The sequence below is a fragment of the Oncorhynchus mykiss genome, chromosome 32, assembly GCF_013265735.2.
Source record: "Oncorhynchus mykiss isolate Arlee chromosome 32, USDA_OmykA_1.1, whole genome shotgun sequence".
Taxonomy (NCBI): domain Eukaryota; kingdom Metazoa; phylum Chordata; class Actinopteri; order Salmoniformes; family Salmonidae; genus Oncorhynchus; species Oncorhynchus mykiss.
The window spans coordinates 28903992-28924381 of NC_050572.1; the positions used below are offsets into that span (position 1 = coordinate 28903992).

The 20390-nt window shown below is 43.3% G+C and overlaps 1 protein-coding gene across 6 annotated transcripts in view; it reads right to left on the bottom strand.

Annotated features, from left to right (window-relative positions):
- Positions 1 to 20390, bottom strand: part of LOC110488222 (rho guanine nucleotide exchange factor 2) — a 67307-nt gene that overhangs the window by 9176 nt on the left and 37741 nt on the right. For 5 of the 6 annotated variants that reach the window (XM_036971838.1, XM_036971835.1, XM_036971840.1 and 2 more), the window contains 17 exons: positions 18023 to 18185; positions 16170 to 16237; positions 15865 to 15928; positions 15428 to 15560; positions 13458 to 13567; positions 12974 to 13117; positions 12414 to 12664; positions 11947 to 12072; positions 11070 to 11187; positions 10712 to 10788; positions 9399 to 9570; positions 9090 to 9166; positions 8702 to 8874; positions 6819 to 6886; positions 4500 to 4694; positions 260 to 358; positions 110 to 159 (listed from right to left, as the gene is read on the bottom strand). In XM_036971838.1, the coding sequence (XP_036827733.1) occupies positions 110 to 159; positions 260 to 358; positions 4500 to 4694; positions 6819 to 6886; positions 8702 to 8874; positions 9090 to 9166; positions 9399 to 9570; positions 10712 to 10788; positions 11070 to 11187; positions 11947 to 12072; positions 12414 to 12664; positions 12974 to 13117; positions 13458 to 13567; positions 15428 to 15560; positions 15865 to 15928; positions 16170 to 16237; positions 18023 to 18185 (2088 nt within the window). The remainder of the gene's footprint in view (positions 1 to 109; positions 160 to 259; positions 359 to 4499; positions 4695 to 6818; positions 6887 to 8701; positions 8875 to 9089; positions 9167 to 9398; positions 9571 to 10711; positions 10789 to 11069; positions 11188 to 11946; positions 12073 to 12413; positions 12665 to 12973; positions 13118 to 13457; positions 13568 to 15427; positions 15561 to 15864; positions 15929 to 16169; positions 16238 to 18022; positions 18186 to 20390) is intronic. The other variant, XM_036971836.1, reaches the window with a different exon arrangement.

Consider the following 20390-nt stretch of genomic DNA (forward strand, 5'->3'; position numbering starts at 1 on the left):
CATTATTGTGGTGCATGGGTACCTTGGTTCTAAGCCTGGTAGACCACACTAAATGACCATGTTATTATTATTATTATAATAATATAATCATTATTATTAAGACCTTTACCTTTGCTGCTGGGCACCCGTGCATTCCATTGAGAACCACCTCCTGGCCATCTACAAACAAACAACGGTCATCAGTGGTCATCGCTCACAGTGCTATGGAGACTAGACTACTATAAGCCTTGTCATTTAATGGCATAGAGGAGTAACTCACTGATCACTAGTGCTCCCGTGTGGTTCGGGTGACCGTTGAAACTGCAGGGCAGAGGCACTGCAAAGGTGGAGCCCAGCAGTAGCTCACTCAGCCTATCCACTGGGAGACACAAATGGAGACAATACAGCATCAGTGCCTTAACAAAATGTATGGTGCGTTCATTTCAGCTCACCTGTGACAGGGTGGGTCGAGTTCACATTTTAGACCATTCCATTGGGCCTAAAGTCACATCGCCGCCCACACGGACAAGATATGGAAGAATCTAACAAAGTATTACACATGGCAGCAAATACACAAACAAGATTAATACAAAAAGAATCATGAAAATGTAAACAAGAATCTTGTATGGCAGAAGAAGAGTATTTTTTACAAAAATCTAATAAGTAATCTAATAAGTATCTGTTAAGATTATCTTGAGAGCACATTGGTAGTATCCAGTGACAAATATAAAAACTAAGCAGGGCTTGGTTAGAACCCTGGATGGGGGACCAAAGGGATAGCTGTAGGTAAATCAACTGTCCAGTAGGAGGTGCTGCCCAGCCTATTGCTTTTTTAACCATGCAAACTCGTATATTAAAATATAAAACATTTCTGATAGTAATTATCATGATTTTTTATGTATTGTCTAATAAAAACAATGTGAAACCAACAATAACGGTGAGAACATACACTTTTCTTATAATAATCGTTGTTGCTCAGACATTTCCCAATTTTATTGTAGCTCTAAACTAGATCACCTGATTCATCTATTCAAGGGCTTGATGATCAGCGACGAGTTGAATCTGCTGTGCTAGCTCTGGAATAGATCAAATACATGGAAAAGCTGGGGGTCCCCGGGCAGAGGTTTGAGAACCACTAACATATGGCAAAACATATCAAAATCTTACCAGATACTTAGATTTTTTTTGTACAAATTACTTTCTTCTGCCATACAAGATTAGATGTTTATGATTCTTTTCCATATGGGCGGGCAAGCTAAAACAAAATGTACCTTATTAAAGCCACACTCTAAATAAAGAATCATAAGCACCCAATGACATTTCAAATGCATATAAAACCTTCTATGATATAGTGCTCAAGGAATGACATTCCATGAGAGAAACATTAGCCTAGGGGTTGACAGCCACTTCAAATTCATAAACATACACATGATACCCACACTGAGGACTACTGTGTGTAGGGTGGAAACTGGACAACTGTACATGTCAATCAATGTTTGGGTGATGATGAGTTAACGGTTTGCTGTTTGTGTAAATGTAGCCACAGTGCCTTCAGAAAGTATTCACACCCCTGTATTTAAAATAGATTACATTTAGATTTGTTGTCAATGGCCTACACCCAATAATGTCAAAGTGGAATTATGTTTTACATTATTTTTGAATGACTACCTCATCTCTGTACCCCACACATACAGATAATTGTAAAGTCCCTCAGTCGAGCAGTGAATTTCAAACACAGAATCAACCACAAATACCAGGAAGATGCCCTTCTTTGCCTTGCAAAGGTAGAAGGTTTCTATTGGTAGAAAAAAGGCATACATTGAATATCCATTTGAGCATGGTGAAGTTATTAATTACACTTTAGATGGTGTATCAATACAGTGAGTCACAACAAAGATGCAGGCCGTCCTTCCTACGTCAGTTGCCAGAGAGGAAGGAAACCGCACAGGGATTTCCCAATGAGGCCAATGCTGATTTTTATAACAGTTACAGAGGGGCAGCAGGTAGCCTAGCAGATGAGTGCTTTGGGCCAGTAACCGAAAGGCTGCTGATTCAAATCCCATGATGATGTGGACATCTATTAAGACACCCGTTGATTAAGGCATGTGGAAGACACATTTCCGTTGAATGCATTCAGTTGTGCAACTGACTAGGTATACCCTTTCCCTTATGGCTAAGAAAACTGAGGATGTATCAACATTGTAGTTACTCCACAATACTAACCTAATTGACAGAGTGAAAAGGAAGCCTGTACAGAATAAAATATATTCCAAAACCGTGCATCCTGTTTTCAACAAGGCATCAAAGTAATACTGTAAAAAAGGTGGCAAAGCAATTCACTTTTTGTGCTGAATACAAAGTGTTATGTTTGGGGCAAATCCAATACATTATGGAGTACCACTCTCCATATTTTCACGCAGAGTGGGTGGCTGTATCATGTTATGGGTATGCTTGTAATCGTTAAGGACTGGGGTGTTTTTCAGGATAAAGAAATTAACTAAATGGAGCTAAGCAACGGAAAATTCCTAGAGGAAAACCTGGTTCAGTCTTGTTTTCCACCAGACACTGGGAGATGAATTCACCTTTTCGGAAAGACAACAACCTAAAACACAAAACCAAATCTACATTGGAGATGCTTACCAAAAAGACAGTGAATATTCCTGATATGGCTGAGATACCGTTTTGACTTAAATCTACTGGTTGTCTAGCAATGACAGAGCTTGAAGAATAAATTAAAAAATCATGTGCAGGTTGCACAATCCAGGTGTGGAAAGCTCTTCGAGACTTACCCAGAAAAACTCACAGCTGTAATCGCTGCCTAGGTTAGTATTATAAAGTATTGATTCAGGGGTGTTAATACTTATGTTAAATGAGATTTCTCTTTCATTTTCAATAAAATGTTGTTTTTAAAAAAAATTGTATTGTGTATAGATGGGTGATAAAAACATATGTAATCCATTTTAAATGCAGGCTTTAACAACACAATGTGGACTAAGTCAAGGGGTATGAATACCTTCTGAAGGCACTGTACAAGGCTTTGAAAAACAAGTTCCTTCTCAGAGGACAATTAAACGTATCTATAATTGTACAGACAGTACACAATTCTAATGTCTGTTTGACAGTTCCAAGTGAAGTAAAACCGTAATGTAAGCCAACCAATGGCCTTCTATGGAGGGAACTTTGAAGTCAGTCATCTGAAATGTATGGTATGTTTGGCAACTGAGCCACCACCTGGCAGCTATTTTGTGCCAACACATTGCACATGCATCCGTTGAATAATGAGGAAAGTAATAGCAACAGTTGATTGCCAAGTACAACCCGAGAACATGGCAACTTTGAAGTATCGTTGAAGTCAGTTAACACTAGAACCGTTAAAGCAGTCATTTGAACTGCTCATGAATTTATTTATTCTTAAAGTCATGCCCCATGCCGTCCTTGACTTGTCCTAAATAAGTCTATATAACACACTGTGGATGTTAGAATCTAATATCACAAACAGAACTGGAGTGATGAACAGATTTAGAAGGGGAATGTCATTTTTTGAATGGTTTTCCCACAATGCCACTCCTTCTCCCGACAGTAGGGCCTGCTCCCCTCCTTCTCCCAACATGAAGGTGCCGTGCCCAGTTGATAATCACCCCAATAATTGCCTCGAAACTGAACCTCAACTCGTTTCACACAAATAACGACAGATAAATGAAGTAAAGTATGATGGGGGATAAAGAGGAGAATGGATGAGTTGATGAGAGGGGAAGAATGATGCAGAATTATGTAATCACCAATTGTGAATGAAGAACAGGGCTTGCCATTCTATTGTATTAGTATATTCTAGTTATAATCTCAAAATGGCACTTACCCTATATCAGTCCACCAAATCCACGCAGTTTTATCAGTCTACTCTGGCCTACACAGTGAGAGTATGCAGAATTTATAACGGCAAGAAGACCAAGACGAATGGATGCATGTGCTGCATTAGCGTTGCTACAAAATCCAAATGAAAACGACTCAGATGGTGGGGAAGAAATTAACCATTGACATCTCTGATGATTACTTTTCGGATTCTGAGCCTCAGTCTGAAACTACACCTCAGATGTCAAAAAAGCCAAAACAGTGCGCACCTTACAGGTGCCCGCGGCCCCACCAAATGAAACTGTAGTGGAACGGTGAGACAGGAGAAAGGAAGAGATGGCAATGCAAAGAGCCCATTATGAGCAGAAAATGTAATCACTGAGAGAACAGATCTTATATCTCAAGAAAAAAACATCAGCAATACACTCACAAGCTTTCGTTGTGGCATGGATATGCTCCAACTGATGCCATTGCATGAAGAAGCACACCATGTAAGCACGAGCTGACAATAATTGACTATTTTCGACAGCTGCCATAGCAACACTTAAATTCATTATAATTCCATCACGCTTTTGTGCTGATTTTCTTGAAACTGAGAAACTTGCTCTCCATCCTTCTGTCTATTACCCTACCTATCTTCTTCACTTTCTCCCACACCACCAACCCCTCACCCTCTGCGATGGCATCCGTGAGCAGTCTCTCGCCGAGAGGCACCTGGGGCATGTCAGCCCGGAACAGGTTCCGGGAGTTGGGGCCCCCCGGCAGCATGATCTCCTGGCCCCCTGTCACCTCAGCCAGGTCCGAGAACAAGGTGACTCGCTCCTGGAGCAGCTCCAGCACCTCCCGGTCCTTCTGCTGGATGTCCGCTGGAAGGAGAGATGAAGGTAGAGAAAGGAAGATGGAAGGGATGGGGGCGGAGCGGGGAAAGAGATGGAGTAGAGAGAAAGAGGGAAAGAGCAGAGAGAAAGAGGGAAGGAAAAGGAGAAAGAGAGGGAAAGAGGAGAGAAGGAAAACCTGACATGATGCTCCTCAAGACCTCGACTTAAAAGTGGGGGGCAATCATATTCACACATTGTTCAGTTGGATGTCAGCTATAAGAGATTGTGAGAGATAGCGAGAGAAGGGGAAGAAGGGAGAGAGGGAAGTGCAGGAGTACAAGTGAGCAAGAAAGATTGTAGTCAGAGAGAGAGAGTGACCAAGAGAGAGCAAGAGTGAAAATGAGAGAGAGAAAGCCTGTGATGTATAGACTGAGTTTGATGAGATCCTCCACTGAGCCTGAGTAGGAGTCAGGCTTCGCACTTATACTCCTACACACAGAGCGAGAACTGCACATTGTACTGTAAGCCCCATGTAGAGGGAAAGATGGGGGGTGGGGAACGAAGAGGAAAGGAGAGAGAGAGAGATTGAAAGGAAAGGATGGATTTGGTCAAAGGGATTGATAAAGAGAACGATGGAGGTAGAAAGGAAGAGAGAGGATAGTGTAGAGAAGAAGTGAAATATGGAGTTCCTATGTGCAAACACTTTAGATTTTACGTAGGTATAAACACATCAAAGTTTATTGGCCGTGTATAAAGATTTGCAGGCTTTATAGCAGGTGCAGCAAATTGGTTAAGTTACTAGCTCCAACAGTGCAGTAGAATGTTTGTATTGTATTTGCGAGACAATCAAAAATCAAGACATGATCCAGAATATTAATGTGGTGAGTACACAGTGAGTAAACAACAGAATATGATGTGACCAGCGATCAATGACTATACACATGGTGCATAAGTCTCAAGGTGAAGGGCAAAGTATGGCAGGTAGATGGCTAGTGATGGCTGTTCAACAGTCAAATAGCCTGGAGATAGACGTTTTTCAGTCTCTCGGACCCGGCTTTGATGCCCATGTACTGTCTGTATGCAAGATGGTGAACAGACCGTGACTCGGTTGGCGGAGGTCCTTGATGATCTTCTTGGACTTCCTTCAACATGGAGTGCTGTAAATGTCCTGGAGGGCAGGCAGCGGGCCCCCTGTAATGCACCACCCTCTGGAGAGCTATGTGGTTGAGGTAGGTGCAATTGCCGTACTAGGCGGTGATGCAGCCCAACAGAATGCTCTTAATGGTGCATCTGTAGAAGTTTGTGAGGGTCTTGGGGGGCCATGCTGAATTTGACGCTTTTGGCCCTCTCTATGGCGGCCCTGTCGATGTGGATGTGGGTGTGCTCTCTCTTCGGTCTCCTGTAGTCCACATTCAGCTCCTTCTGTTTGTTTTTTTTACATTGAGGGAGAGGTTATTTTCCTGCGGCCTCAGGATATGTGGTTTCCAGTTTGCTCAAAGTCCTGTATAGCTCCTTGAGTGCCACCGTGGTGTCGGCTTGAGGGGGGATATAAACGGCCATGACAAAAACCGTCAAAATCGGCATTTGATGGAGAGGTTTTCCAAATGGGGAGAACAAAAGGTTTACATTTTTTATACGTAGCCACAATCACACCATGAGTTATTAATCATGAAACATACACGTCCACCTTTGCTTTTCCCGGAGAGTTCTTTCTTCCTGTCCGCATGATATACGGAGAAGCAAAACAGACTGTGTGGACGGAGAAGGTGTAGCTGGGGAGAGCCATATCTCTGTAAGACAAATTATGTTACAATCTCGTGTCCTTCTGGAAGGAGATCCTCACCCTGAGCTCGTCTATCTTATTGTCCAGAGACGGTATATTAGCAAGTAATATACTCGGAAGCAGAGGGTGGTTTGTCCTTCTACTGACTAGAACGACAGCTCTCCTAGCTCTCCTTCGGCGGCATCTTTTTGGTAAATCACCCGGGATGAATGGAGCTGCTTTGTGTAACCCAAACAAAGGGTTCAGGTCTGGGAAGTCAAATTTGTGGTCCAGAAGTTCTTGTTGGTTATAGGAAATCTAGTAATAGGGCTGCCGTATCTGTCCGCGTAATCTTGCCATCTCTACATTACATATTGATCTGTATGAGTGTGTGTGTGTTCATTGCTGACCTTTCAGTCGTCTCAGAAGGGCCTTGTCTTCAGTCTCTATGAGTGGGAACTCTTCCCTGGAAGGACAACTGCAGAGACAGAATTTATTTTGAGTGTATGAGTATATGAGTGGTGTGTGTGTATATATGAGTGGTGTGTGTGTATATATGAGTGGTGTGTGTGTATACAGTGCCTTGCGAAAGTATTCGGCCCCCTTGAACTTTGCGACCTTTTGCCACATTTCAGGCTTCAAACATAAAGATATAAAACTATTTTTTTTGTGAAGAATCAACAACAAGTGGGACACAATCATGAAGTGGAACGACATTTATTGGATATTTCAAACTTTTTTAACAAATCAAAAACTGAAAAATTGGGCGTGCAAAATTATTCAGCCCCCTTAAGTTAATACTTTGTAGCGCCACCTTTTGCTGCGATTACAGCTGTAAGTCGCTTGGGGTATGTCTCTATCAGTTTTGCACATCGAGAGACTGACATTTTTTCCCATTCCTCCTTGCAAAACATCTTGAGCTCAGTGAGGTTGGATGGAGAGCATTTGTGAACAGCAGTTTTCAGTTCTTTCCACAGATTCTCGATTGGATTCAGGTCTGGACTTTGACTTGGCCATTCTAACACCTGGATATGTTTATTATTGAACCATTCCATTGTAGATTTTGCTTTATGTTTTGGATCATTGTCTTGTTGGAAGACAAATCTCCGTCCCAGTCTCAGGTCTTTTGCAGACTCCATCAGGTTTTCTTCCAGAATGGTCCTGTATTTGGCTCCATCCATCTTCCCATCAATTTTAACCATCTTCCCTGTCCCTGCTGAAGCAGGCCCAAACCATGATGCTGCCACCACCATGTTTGACAGTGGGGATGGTGTGTTCAGTGTGATGAGCTGTGTTGCTTTTACGCCAAACATAACGTTTTGCATTGTTGCCAAAAAGTTCAATTTTGCTTTCATCTGACCAGAGCACCTTCTTCCACATGTTTGGTGTGTCTCCCAGGTGGCTTGTGGCAAACTTTAAACGCCACTTTTTATGGATATCTTTAAGAAATGGCTTTCTTCTTGCCACTCTTCCATAAAGGCCAGATTTGTGCAATATACGACTGATTGTTGTCCTATGGACAGAGTCTCCCACCTCAGCTGTAGATCTCTGCAGTTCATCCAGAGTGATCATGGGCCTCTTGGCTGCATCTCTGATCAGTCTTCTCCTTGTATGAGCTGAAAGTTTAGAGGGACGGCCAGGTCTTGGTAGATTTGCAGTGGTCTGATACTCCTTCCATTTCAATATTATCGCTTGCACAGTGCTCCTTGGGATGTTTAAAGCTTGGGAAATCTTTTTGTATCCAAATCCGGCTTTAAACTTCTTCACACAAGTATCTCGGACCTACCTGGTGTGTTCCTTGTTCTTCATGATGCTCTCTGTGCTTTTAACGGACCTCTGAGACTATCACAGTGCAGGTGCATTTATACGGAGACTTGATTACACACAGGTGGATTGTATTTATCATCATTAGTCATTTAGGTCAACATTGGATCATTCAGAGATCCTCACTGAACTTCTGGAGAGAGTTTGCTGCACTGAAAGTAAAGGGGCTGAATAATTTTGCACGCCCAATTTTTCAGTTTTTGATTTGTTAAAAAAGTTTGAAATATCCAATAAATGTTGATCCACTTCATGATTGTGTCCCACTTGTTGTTGATTCTTCACAAAAAAATACAGTTTTATATCTTTATGTTTGAAGCCTGAAATGCGGCAAAAGGTTGCAAAGTTCAAGGGGGCCGAATACTTTCGCAAGGCACTGTATATGAGTGGTGTGTGTGTATATATGAGTGGTGTGTGTGTATATATGAGTGGTGTGTGTATGTATATGACTGGTCTGTCTGTCTGTCTGTACCTCCTGACAGTGTGTTGTATGAGGCGTATCCAGGTGTTCTTGTCATCTTTCGAGGCAGCATGGACCTCATACATCTCCGGAGGAGAGGAGTCACTGATGAGGAAGAGCCCTCGCTCCTGATTGGCTATCTCCCTAATCATGAGGTTCTGCAGGGAGAGGACCGGAGACTTGTCCTGCAAAGAGGGAGAGAGGAGAGAAAGAAGGAGAGCTGCTATATTCCCTGACGTCCCCATACGGTATATTAAATTGTGACAAAACAAGTCTCTATATACACACACACACAAGTGTTTTTGTTTGTCATTGTGTGAGTGAGAGAGAGAGAGAGTGTAAGCGCGCGCGTGTGTGTGTGTGTGTGTGTATGTGCGTGTGTGTGTGTGTTTGTACTTACTAGACAAGGGAAGATGAACCTCTGGTCTTTCTCCTGTAGGAACACTAGGATGTCTGTCATCAGCAGGACCTGCACATCTAAACACACACGCATGCACACGCACACAAAATAGAAACCTCCTTTAAAACATGGTTAAACAACATGTTTTGGGGATAGTTCCATCACCTACAAACTTCTGTGACAAATTAAGCTAATGGAGGCTGGTTTCCATGTGTTTGATACTGTTAATACATCCATTCCACTCAAGCCATTACAAATAGCCTGTCCTCAGCCACACATACAGACCCTTCACCACACACAGACACACACCTTTGAGCCTGGACCCAGGGGTTTTCCAGAGCAGCATTCCCTCATGGATGAGTCTCCTGCGGAGCAACTCTCCTCCTCTGAACAGGCCACCGTCCCTCACCTTGGCCTCGGCGCGAGGGTCCAGCCTGGCCCGGATCTCCTGCAGCCTCTGGGTCCGCTCAAGCTCCATCACCTGGACAGCAGGGTCATGTTCATTAGGCACTGAATGGAAGCAAATGGACTTAAACAGGGAGGGACTACCTGGACTTGTCCAATGAGAATCATCCATTTACATGCCCTAATGCAGTGGTTCCCAAACTGTGGTGGGTGCGAGGGGTCGGCATAAAATGTAATAATATACACTATATATATACAGAAAAGTATGTGGCCACCCCATCAAATTAGTATATTCAGCTATTTCAGCATGTCAGTTTGTCAAATTTCTGCCCTGCTACAGCTGTACTGGTCAACTGTAAGTGCTGTTATTTTGAAGTGGAAACATCTAGGAGCAACAACGGCTCAGCCGCGAAGTGGTAGGCCACACAAGCTCACAGAACGGGACAGCCGAGTTCTGAATAACGTCAGCACAAGAACTGTTCTGTGCGAGCTTCATGAAATGGGCTTCCATAGCCGAGCAGCCGCACACAAGCCTAAGATCACCATGTGCAATGCCAAGTTTCGGCTGGAGTGGTGTAAAGCAGTGGAAACACGTTCTCTGGATTGATTAATCACACTTCACCACCTGGCAGTCCGAAGGACGAATCTGGGTATGGTGGATGCCAGGAGAATGCTACCTGCCCCAAAGCATAGTGTCAACTGTAAAGTTTGGTGGAGAAGGAATAATGGTCTGGGGCTGTTTTTCATGGTTTGGGCTAGGCCCCTTAGTTCCAGTGAAGGGAAATCTTAACACTTTTCTGTGCACCCCATGACAAAATGTGTAGAATTGCTGAAAAAAAGCTTTAAACCTGCAAAATTCTCTCCACCAACATGAGGGGTGTGAACAGTTTGTGTCATGAACAGTGCTTGTGCCCATAGAAATAGACATGGTGCAGGATGTTCCCCAATCCTGGAAGGGCCCCCCCCAAGGGGAACCCCTGCCCTAATGAACACAAACCTGGTTCACAATAGTGTCAGTGTGCAATGTATTTTCTGCACAATGTAATTGCCACTTTCTCATGGACATAGTAAAAGGACGGGTTTATAGATAGTGTGGCAAGTCAAAATGGCGTCCTTTATTTTAATCTGACTAACAGGTGTTAGTTCATGTCAGAATTGATCTCAGTAATAACCTGAGTAAATCAAACTATAAATTGATTAATAGAGGAGGAAAGCACCTGCTGGTCCACTGAGGTGAGTAGCTCCCTGATCTGAGTCAGAGACTGGGCCAGACAGGAGGCCTCCTCTTCATTGTCTGGTTAAGGGAGCGAGAAAGAGAGAGGGTTATAAGGGGGTTAGACATTAATAGTAGTGCTGTTTTTTTACCGTGCTCAGTCATTGCCTTTAAACCCTGCTTTTAGTTAGTTCTGAGGAACCTCGTCTCATGATATAAAAAGCTGGCATAGTTTGGCTATATTTTTAATACCCCACGTTATATTTAGCTTCCCCCAACAATATATTTAATTCTAATGTGAGCATAACTTATCACCCTCGTTCCTGGTTCCATTTGCTTTATTCACGGGGTCTTGTTCTCACCCTTGGTGTTGTCAAGGATACGCTGGATGAGTACGGGGTACTTGGTGATACGCTGAGTGACCAACAGGATGCACTCCTGGACGCCATGGCGACGCAACAGGTGACCCCGACACACCCGCTGAATAGAGAGCGGGAAAGAGAGATTAAAGATGAGACAGAAGGGAGAGAAAGTGAGAGGGAAAGATAGAGTTAGTGTGAAAGAGAGCGCGAGAGAGTGAGATGGAAAGATAGTGTGAAAGAGAGAGTGAGAGAGTGAGAGGGAAAGATAGAGTTAGTGTGAAAGAGAGAGTGAGAGAGTGAGAGGGAAAGAGTGAAACAGCAGGAGAAAGGAAGACATGAATATGAACAAGACAAAAAGAGGTGAGGAAAAACAGGAAAGGCGGCAAACAGAAAGATCGATGGAAAACAACAAATTTGTGTTTTGTAACGCAATCAAGAGCAAATCATTTTTTTCCACCGGAATTATGGAGATATCAATTGATATGAATGACACACCCTCAAAACTAGCTTGAAGAGCTTTAAATCTAAATAGGAGATAAAACATACCATTTACAATAGAAAAAGTGCGTGCACACGAACATTTCCATTGGCCTATTGTTCTTTCTCTGTGCCCCCTCTCTCACTCTGCTAAGGAATATGAAACTACCAAATAGCATGATCATCACAAGTAAGACTTCAGTAGTGGTGACAAAAAAATTACATAAACACAAAAGCTCTCCCTCGGTCTCAGTTGTTCACTCTATCCCCATCTCAATTCAATGTTTTTATTGACATGAAATACATTCTGTGAATATTGCCAAAACATTCCAAAAAAGTTTCAGAAGTAAAAAAAATGTCAAAGTCACATCTCTTGTTTTTCTCTCTCCCTCGGTCTTACCCGTATGAAGTACTGGAACCGCTTGTCTCTGGCCAGCAGCTCCTTGTACAGCTTGACAGCCTTCAGGTGGCGGCTGCAGAACTCAGCGTAGGTCTTCCTCATCTCGTCAGCACACTGGCCCGAGAACTGAGAGAAACAATCCGTCAATCAATCAATCAAATCAAATCTACTTAAAGTACCCTGGCCTAGACCCCAAAGACCAATCAAAAGCAGAGTGGCTAAGATAAACTCCCTAGAAGGAAGAAACCTCGAGAGGAACCAGGGGAGGACCATACTCCTCTGTTTGTACAGTGTAGTTAAGATTACGTATGACAATAAAGGCCAGATAGGTTTTGAAAAGAATGAATGATCCACTAGGATGGTAAATGTATAGATCACATATTTTATTTTGTAATTATTCTTAACCTTTATTTAACTAGGCAAGTCAGTTACATAAGGCAGTGGGTATAATTCCCATGTCTTTCTACCTGTTCCAGTAGCACATCTCCCAGCTGATGGATAGTGAAGTTGTAGGTGCTGCCAGGCTGTAGGCTGTGGTTGCGCCGGGTGAGCAGCTGTGCCAGGAAGCGGGCATGTATAGCGGTGAGACGGTCGAGGCAGGGGAAGATGGCGTGCACCACGCCCGGCTCAAGCTGCACCTCCTCCAGCATGCCCTGGCGGAACACCCTCTCCATGATGCGCAGCGTCCGCACATGGTGCAGCTCTGTCTGGATCAACTCTGAGGAAGACAGAAACGCAAAGAAAGAGTCGATTATGTAACATCTGGCGAAAAAAACATTCATATTTTGCTCTGTTCATAACCTGCCAGAAACACGTATAACACACATGACAATTTGGGAGGACGCACAGGGTCAGCTGCACCCCTGGAGCTATGTCGGGGTTAGGTACCTTGCTCAAGGGCACAACAGTAGTCGAATGTGGCCATCTGAAAGAAGTAGCACCCTCCAGTTGCCACTTTTTCGTTGCCCAGCCCATGGCCTTTTCACCACAAAGGGAAAGAAGTTCAAGTGCATGTCACTGCTCTCACCATAGATGACGTCCTGCCGCTTGATGATGTCTTTGCGATGCGTCTGCAGGTAGCCCGAGTCCACCGCCATGCTCCATGAGTCCGCCTCAAAATCCCGCCCCTCAATCTCCATTTCCTCCAGCATGGAGGTGTAGTACTCTTCCCCTGAGAGAGGAAAAAACATTCATCCAGCGTAAACAACAAATGGACAAAAAGAGACCATCAATGCCTCAAATGTTCACAGTTCTAAAGTTGCTCCTAACAATCTATCGTTTTTTTCTTATCACTTTCAAGGTAGACATGGACATGACAGTTGCCAATATCCATTTTAGGTTATTTTCCGAATCCCTGAGTCTTTCCCTACATAACGGATGCAACCTTGTCCCAGACACAGACTTGCATAAGCTACACAATCTGTGCGCCTAGACTTAAGATCAATAGCAAATACAGAGCACAAATAGCCCACATTCAATCCCAGGAAGGCACAACCATATCACTGTCTTACCCTCATCGTTGAGCGACTCCATGGACATGGCTCTGTTCCTGAAGTTGAGCGAGTCTGTGGACTGGGACAGGATCCTGCGCAGCCCCAAGGGAGAGTCATCATTCAGGTTCCTATGTAGAGGCAAGGACGTGGACACACACACACACACACACACACACACACACACACACACACACGGACAAAAACACACACATATATATACACATGCACCAAGAAACATGTATAATATACACATGCAGGTACAGTATACACACACAGAAACCATCAACATAAATATGTATGAGCACACAGAAAATACAAAACAAAAACGGTGATATAGATACAAATCACACAGATGAAATACACGCGCACGCACACCCATCCATGCATTGGGATACACAGGGACACACATGTTTACAATGGTACAAATTCACAAAACACACCAATGTACAAGCCACTGTGAATATTATCATTCATGCTTATGTCCTAAGACACACACACACATACAGATGAGGCACATGTCATGTGTAGATAAACATGTTAGTTCACACATTCAGTAGACTGGAATCTGCCACTGCTCCTCTATCACCAACTGCTGACAGTTATTATACATGTCTGAACTGTGTAAGATCAACCCAAAACTGATAAAACCCCACACACAAACACACTTTGGAAAGTATTCCGACCCCTTGACTTTTTCCACATTTTGTTACGTTAAATTGATAATAATTTGTTTACCCCCCCTCATAAATCTTCACACAACACCCCACAATGACAGTTTAGATTATTTAGCAAATGTGTATTTAAAAAAATAACTGAAATAGAATATTTACATGAGTATTCAGACCCTTCACTCAGTACTTTGTTGAAGCACCTTTGCCAGCGATTATAGCCTCAAGTCTTCCTGCGTATGACGCTACAAGCCTGGCACACCTGTATTTGGGGAGTTTCTCCCATTCGTTTTGAAGATCCTCTCAAACTCTGTCAGGTTGGATGGGGAGGTTCAGGTTCAGGTTTCTCCAGAGACATTCGGGCTCTGGCTGGGACATTCAGAGACTTGTCCCAAAGCCACTCCTGCATTGTGTCTTGGCTGTAATGTGTCTTTCACTAATGAGTGGCTTCCATAAAAGGCGTGATTGGTGGAGTGTGGCAGAGATGGTTGTCCTTCTGGAAGGTTTCCCCATCTGCACAGAGGAACTCTGGAGCTCTTGCAGAGTGACCATGGGGTTCTTGGTAACTTCCCTGACCAAGGCCCTTCTCCCCCGTTTGCTCAGTTTGACCAGGTGGCCAGCTCTAAGAAGAGTCTTGATGGTTCCAAACTTTTTCCATTTAAGAATGATGGAGGCCACTGTGTTCTTTGGTACTCTTCCCCAGATCTGTGCCTAGACACTATCCTTTCTCAGAGCTCTACGGACAATTCCTTAGACCTCATTGCTTGGTTTTTGCTCTGACATACACTGTCAACTGTGGGACCTTACATAGACAGGTGTGTACCTTTCCAAATCATGTCCAATCAATTGAATATACCACAGGTGGGCTCCAATCAAGTTGTAGAAACATCTCAAGGATGATCAAAGGAAATAGGATGCACCCGAGCTCAATTTCTTGTCTCATATCAAAGGGTCTGAATACTTATGTAAATAAGGTATGTTTTTTGCCGTTTGCAAACATTTCTAAAAACCTCGTTTTGCTTTGTCATTGTGGAGTATTGTGTATAGATTGATGAGAAAAAAATAATCAATTTTAGAATAAGGCTGTAAGGCAACAAAATGTGGAAAAAGGGAAGGGGTCTGAATACTTTCCAAATGCACTGTAACACACACACACACTGTGTGTGGGACTTTCATTTCTACTATGAAAAGTGTATATGTGGCAGACATATAGGCATGATGTCACTATTTATGTCAATGACAAGATTGCCTGAGGTTTCTCTCGTACCCTCCCCCTTCTTTTTCTGTTTTGGCCAATGAGCAGGTGGCGGCGGGGCTCACCCTGTAATATTATTGGTGGAGACGCTCTTGGAGAGGGAAAGACCGGAGCGTCCACGGCGCGAGCCCAGCAGGGATTGGCGAAGGTTGTCAGAGTGGTAGATGGCTGAGCTGGGGCGTTCCCTCATCATGGGGGCTAACAAGGAGTAGATATAGGAGGAGGGGGGGAAGAGGAATAGGAGGAAGAGGAAGAAGAGGGAAGAGAAATATAGTGGAATAGTTGAAAAGGAAAACTAAGTGGAAAAGGAGTCTCCACAGATGCAATTAAGGGGTTTAAAAGTGAAACCATAGCAACTCATGCTCAATTGCAAAACTGACATTGTTATTACATTCTAGTCCAATAGTGACAAATAATTTTCCCTTCTCGTACGTAATAAAGAATTCGAAATGTGTAGCGTGTGTGCCTACGTGCGCACGTTTGTGTGTTTGCATGTACTCACTTTTGGTACGAAGGGTCACGTTCTGCAGAGCTGAATTGTTCCTCATGAGAGCCATCTTCTGTTGCTGTGGTTACAGAATACAGTTCAATATCATATACCACGGCACTTATTATTACACACTTGTAAATGTAGTAGAAAAAGGTTACAATATATACAGATAGCATATCAAAAGGCAAATATCCTTATTAATTCATTCATGTGTATTTCTTGTGCAATTCCCATAATTGTGTGTGTCATGGAAAGGCACCAGTCTAATGTTGAAATGATATACATTATATATTTACTCAGTATTTATCATCTCTTACCCTCTGTTTCATTTTGGCACAGTTGGGCAACGTGTCTCGACAGCGGTTGTGGATGGTGACACTACAAGCTGTGAGAAAAAGAAACGCACAAGACTCAACTCAACTATTTTCTCTCTCTCTCCTCTCACTCTCACTGTCCCCCTATATAGATATTTTGTCCCTCATTCTGTTCCTCTGTTTTATGTCATATCGAATATGGAGACACTGAATATATGGTGAGCATCCCCCGATCTTTCTCCCCCCTGCCTTGGTTGTGGCCATTGTTTCAAATAACTTTGACTTCCTGTACAGGGTTTGTGAACCGGAAGTAAGGGTTTAGGTAACTGCTGGAGGGGAGGAGACCCAGGGCTGTTTTGGAACCCTCTAACCCAGTTCCACTGCCCCTCCACCGCCCACCCTTAACTGACCTAAATCTGGACTTACACACTGAAAAGGGCAATCATGACTCCCTGTGAGATCTTTTAAAACAATATTTTGAGTGAAGACTGTTTTTGCTATTACTTATATTCACAGGTTTGATTTGGTGCTGTGAAATCAAGCCAAACAACGTTGAGTGTTCTAGCATCCATGGTATTCAGGACATTTTTCCCAACCCCTAAATGTTACCGGGAACTCATTTCCATATTTCATAATTGAGTAATAGGAATTAGAACAACGTTGTAAGACTAAAACAAAAAGAGTGACCTTTGCTCTTTAACTCCCCCGCAAAATAGGAAGAACCTGCAAGGAACTGAGTTAGCGCCTGGCTATGTTAATGTGGGATATCAGAAAAGAGCTTGGTGCAGGGCCAGCACAGATTGCACAGTTCTGACACAACACCGGGACTATTATCTGAACAGGGGAATGCAGTCCTGACACTACACAGGGTATGTTTGTTATCTGTGACCAACCCTCTGTCTGGAAAACTGAATCAGGTTTGGTTGAGAAAGACAATGAAGAAATGCTAGCCAGCAGAAAAAGTGAAGTAGGGGAGGTGCACCGGCTGACAGCATAACAGGAAAGGGAGTGTGTGTGTGTGTGTGTGACATGAGCATGACTGTCTATATTTGTGCGTGAAATGTTTTGCCTGTGCGCATGACTGACACACCTTGGCAGGTCTTGCGTAAATTAATATGTATATTTGTGTGTGAACTGTGTGGCAAAATGTATTCCTAGAATTGACATATTTCAAAAAGAAATACTAAGCATAAGACCCAAACCAAATGTATTCCAGCACAATCTATTGTAAGTTAAATCAAATGTTATGAAAACACATTGGGCTGAAGCTCTTCTAGGCCAATTTGGTTGTGATGACAGTGTTTTTGAGTGGGTGTGAAGCTCCCCATCTCCAACTCTCACCCATTATCGGACTGCATGTAGATCAATGTCCATAATCAAACTATTTTAACGGAATTGATCGTCACATTGTAGTTTATTACTGTGTTGTAGCTTGTTTGGAGAGTTAACCGGTTTAACAGAGCGTTAACAGGTCGATTTGGTTGGAAAGGAATGGTATAGATTGTTCCCTTTGGTAGTGCCCCGATATTCTGCCACTGTAGAGTGATGTGACAATGTATGTCCTGATAAATGATGCTGCATTATTTTAAAGCATCTTATGGTTTTAGAGGTACAGGGTATGGTTTGTTTTTGAGGTGCTTTTGTGGTTTGCTGAGGTACTCTTTTTGTGTAGCTGAGGCCTGTATCTGAAGGATGTGGTGGGTAGGCAAGGCTTACTTGGTCAGTTAAGGGACACTATAGAGGGGTGATGTGTGTGTGTGTGTGTGTGTGTGTGTGTGTGTGTGTGTGTGTGTGTGTGTGGTAGTAGTTTAATTAGTAGTGGTAGTAGCATTAGTAGTAGCATTAGTAGTACTCACTGGGGCAGCTGAGGGCCTCCTTGGCAGTGATGCTCTTGTTGCATGCTGAGCAGAGGGTGGTCCCCGACACGGTGAGGGAGGTGAAGAGGTGCCCATTGCTGTAGCGTGCCTCCCTGTCCCGTGCCTCTTTCTCCCTCTCCCTCATGCGCTCTTTCTCCTTATTCTGGAAGGAAATTAAAAAAGAGGAGAGAAGCAGAATGCACTGATTACATACAATGGCACAGTTGACATGAGGTGGACAGGTCAGAGCCTTTTGTCTGTTGTCATCCAGCAAAGGAAGTAGACAGGGAAGGCTTCCTCTTTTGTGGCTAAATTGGGCAGGGTGAGCTGTTGCTAGGTCAACAGCTGCAAAAGAGGGACTTCACAAGACTTGATTCCCTGTGTATTAGATCAGTATGTATAGGTATGTCTGAAAACCAAATGTCACTGTAAAAGTAAGAGCATTTACAAGACCGGTCAGAACGTTCTGACAGCGATGACCAGCAGAGGATGTTAATATGAGAGAGAGAAAGATAGATGACTCCAGCATGTTACACAACATAGGCCTATAATGAAACAATAGACGTGGGTCTTCATTTTCACGGTTTTCTCCACCTTCTTACTCACTACCTCCCACTCGCTCTTCCTTCTGTCTCTTTTCTCGTTTGGAGGTTGCTATTGAAAAGAAATTTGGAGGATGCCTTGTGACCGTCACAATAAAAAAGGAACCCACGGTAGCCAAAATGACTGTACAACATTCTATAAAATCAAACACTCTATTATAATAATATTTCCAAGTGGTAAATGTCTAGACAATGACCGTCATGGTGTTTTCCACCATCTCATAGCCCACACAGCACTAACACACCTGATAAATTGTCTGGTTGACAAAACGAGACTTAATGAGTAGATTATTTGTCACATCAGGTTGAATTGTGTGTTAGGGCTTGGCCAGAACAAAAATGTGAGTTGAGGGGCAGGATTGGAGAAACACTGCTCTGAATCCATCCAGAGACTACTTCTACAGTTTTGTTTTTTATTTATATGGGTTTCTCTCATTGAGAGAAATGTATTTTGCAAGAGTGACCCGTTCAAAATAGCAGCAGTCGGCATAGTGATGTTCAAAAGTTAACATTTACCAATACTATCTTTACATTTTAGCATCATCACCTCAGACTTTGATATGCTGGAACAGGTCTTCGAAACCTCTACATCTGCATTGTCCCTAATTGTTGGTCAATGTTCGTGCACTTGTTTAAGGTCAAAATGTTATTTTGATGCAGCTATGCAAAGCACGAACATTTTTACAGGAAAACAACAAGAACTATACCAACGAAGTTTAGAATGAGTCATTTCTGATGCGTCAGAGGCAAGAGCACACTTCCCCTCTCCCTTTTTGCATGCTCCTCTTCTCTCAATATACAGCCTAATGCTGTAGAATTGGCTTAGGTGCTAATGTGAGCAATACATCAGGGAGTGAAAAAATAGATGGTGTGTGATGGAGACAGGCAGCTATAGTTGTCCTCCCTATAAATGCTGTTTTAGCCGAAGTTAGTTTGTGCTCTCATTAAAAGGTGTCAGGAGCATAACACTGAGAAAGACATGAGATTACAGACGGAGTCTATAGGGGCGATTCCTTTGATTCTCTTCCACCTGCTTACTTCACTGAGTCACTGATAAACACACAAAGTATGTTACACACCTCTATGTGTGCGTTTCCTAGAATACCCATGTGTCCTGTGTGTTGGTATGTGCGGTGACATAAAATACGTGTGTGCATGTATGTGTGTGCTTATCCTCCAGGTTAGGGACTGATCTGTAATTGCTGTGTGGATTGAGGTGGCCCTGTAACCTGGTTTCTTTCCTCTGGAGGGATGCTGGAGCAAAGCAGAGCCCGAGGTGGATTTAAGTTTAGTCTCCCTGAACGACAAAAAGATAACGAGGAGTCAGTCTAATATTGGCCAGAGTGTGTGTATATATGTGTGGTGTGTAGTGTATGTGAGAGTGTGGCTGTCTCTGGATCAGGTTCTGATGTGACATTTTCTTTATACCTTCAACCTGACACACAGCTCTGTAACGCACCAGGTCATTGCGCTCTACGGGAAGTCATATGCTCCATCTCTCCCTCCCTCCGTCTCACACACACGCACCAGCTTTCTCCATCCATCCCTCTCTTTCTCACTCACTCGCTCCTTCCCTCTCACTTTATTTCTAACTCTCGAGCATTGTCCTTCGCCCTCGGCCCTCTCGTTTGAACACATTGCCGCCTACAGTTTCCCCTGTGTGCTATAGATTGCAATAGCTCCCTCCCACCTGTACTGTAGGAAGTATTCCTATTTCATTTGGTTAAGTTCAACACAACCACAACCATACATACCGGTAGCAATAC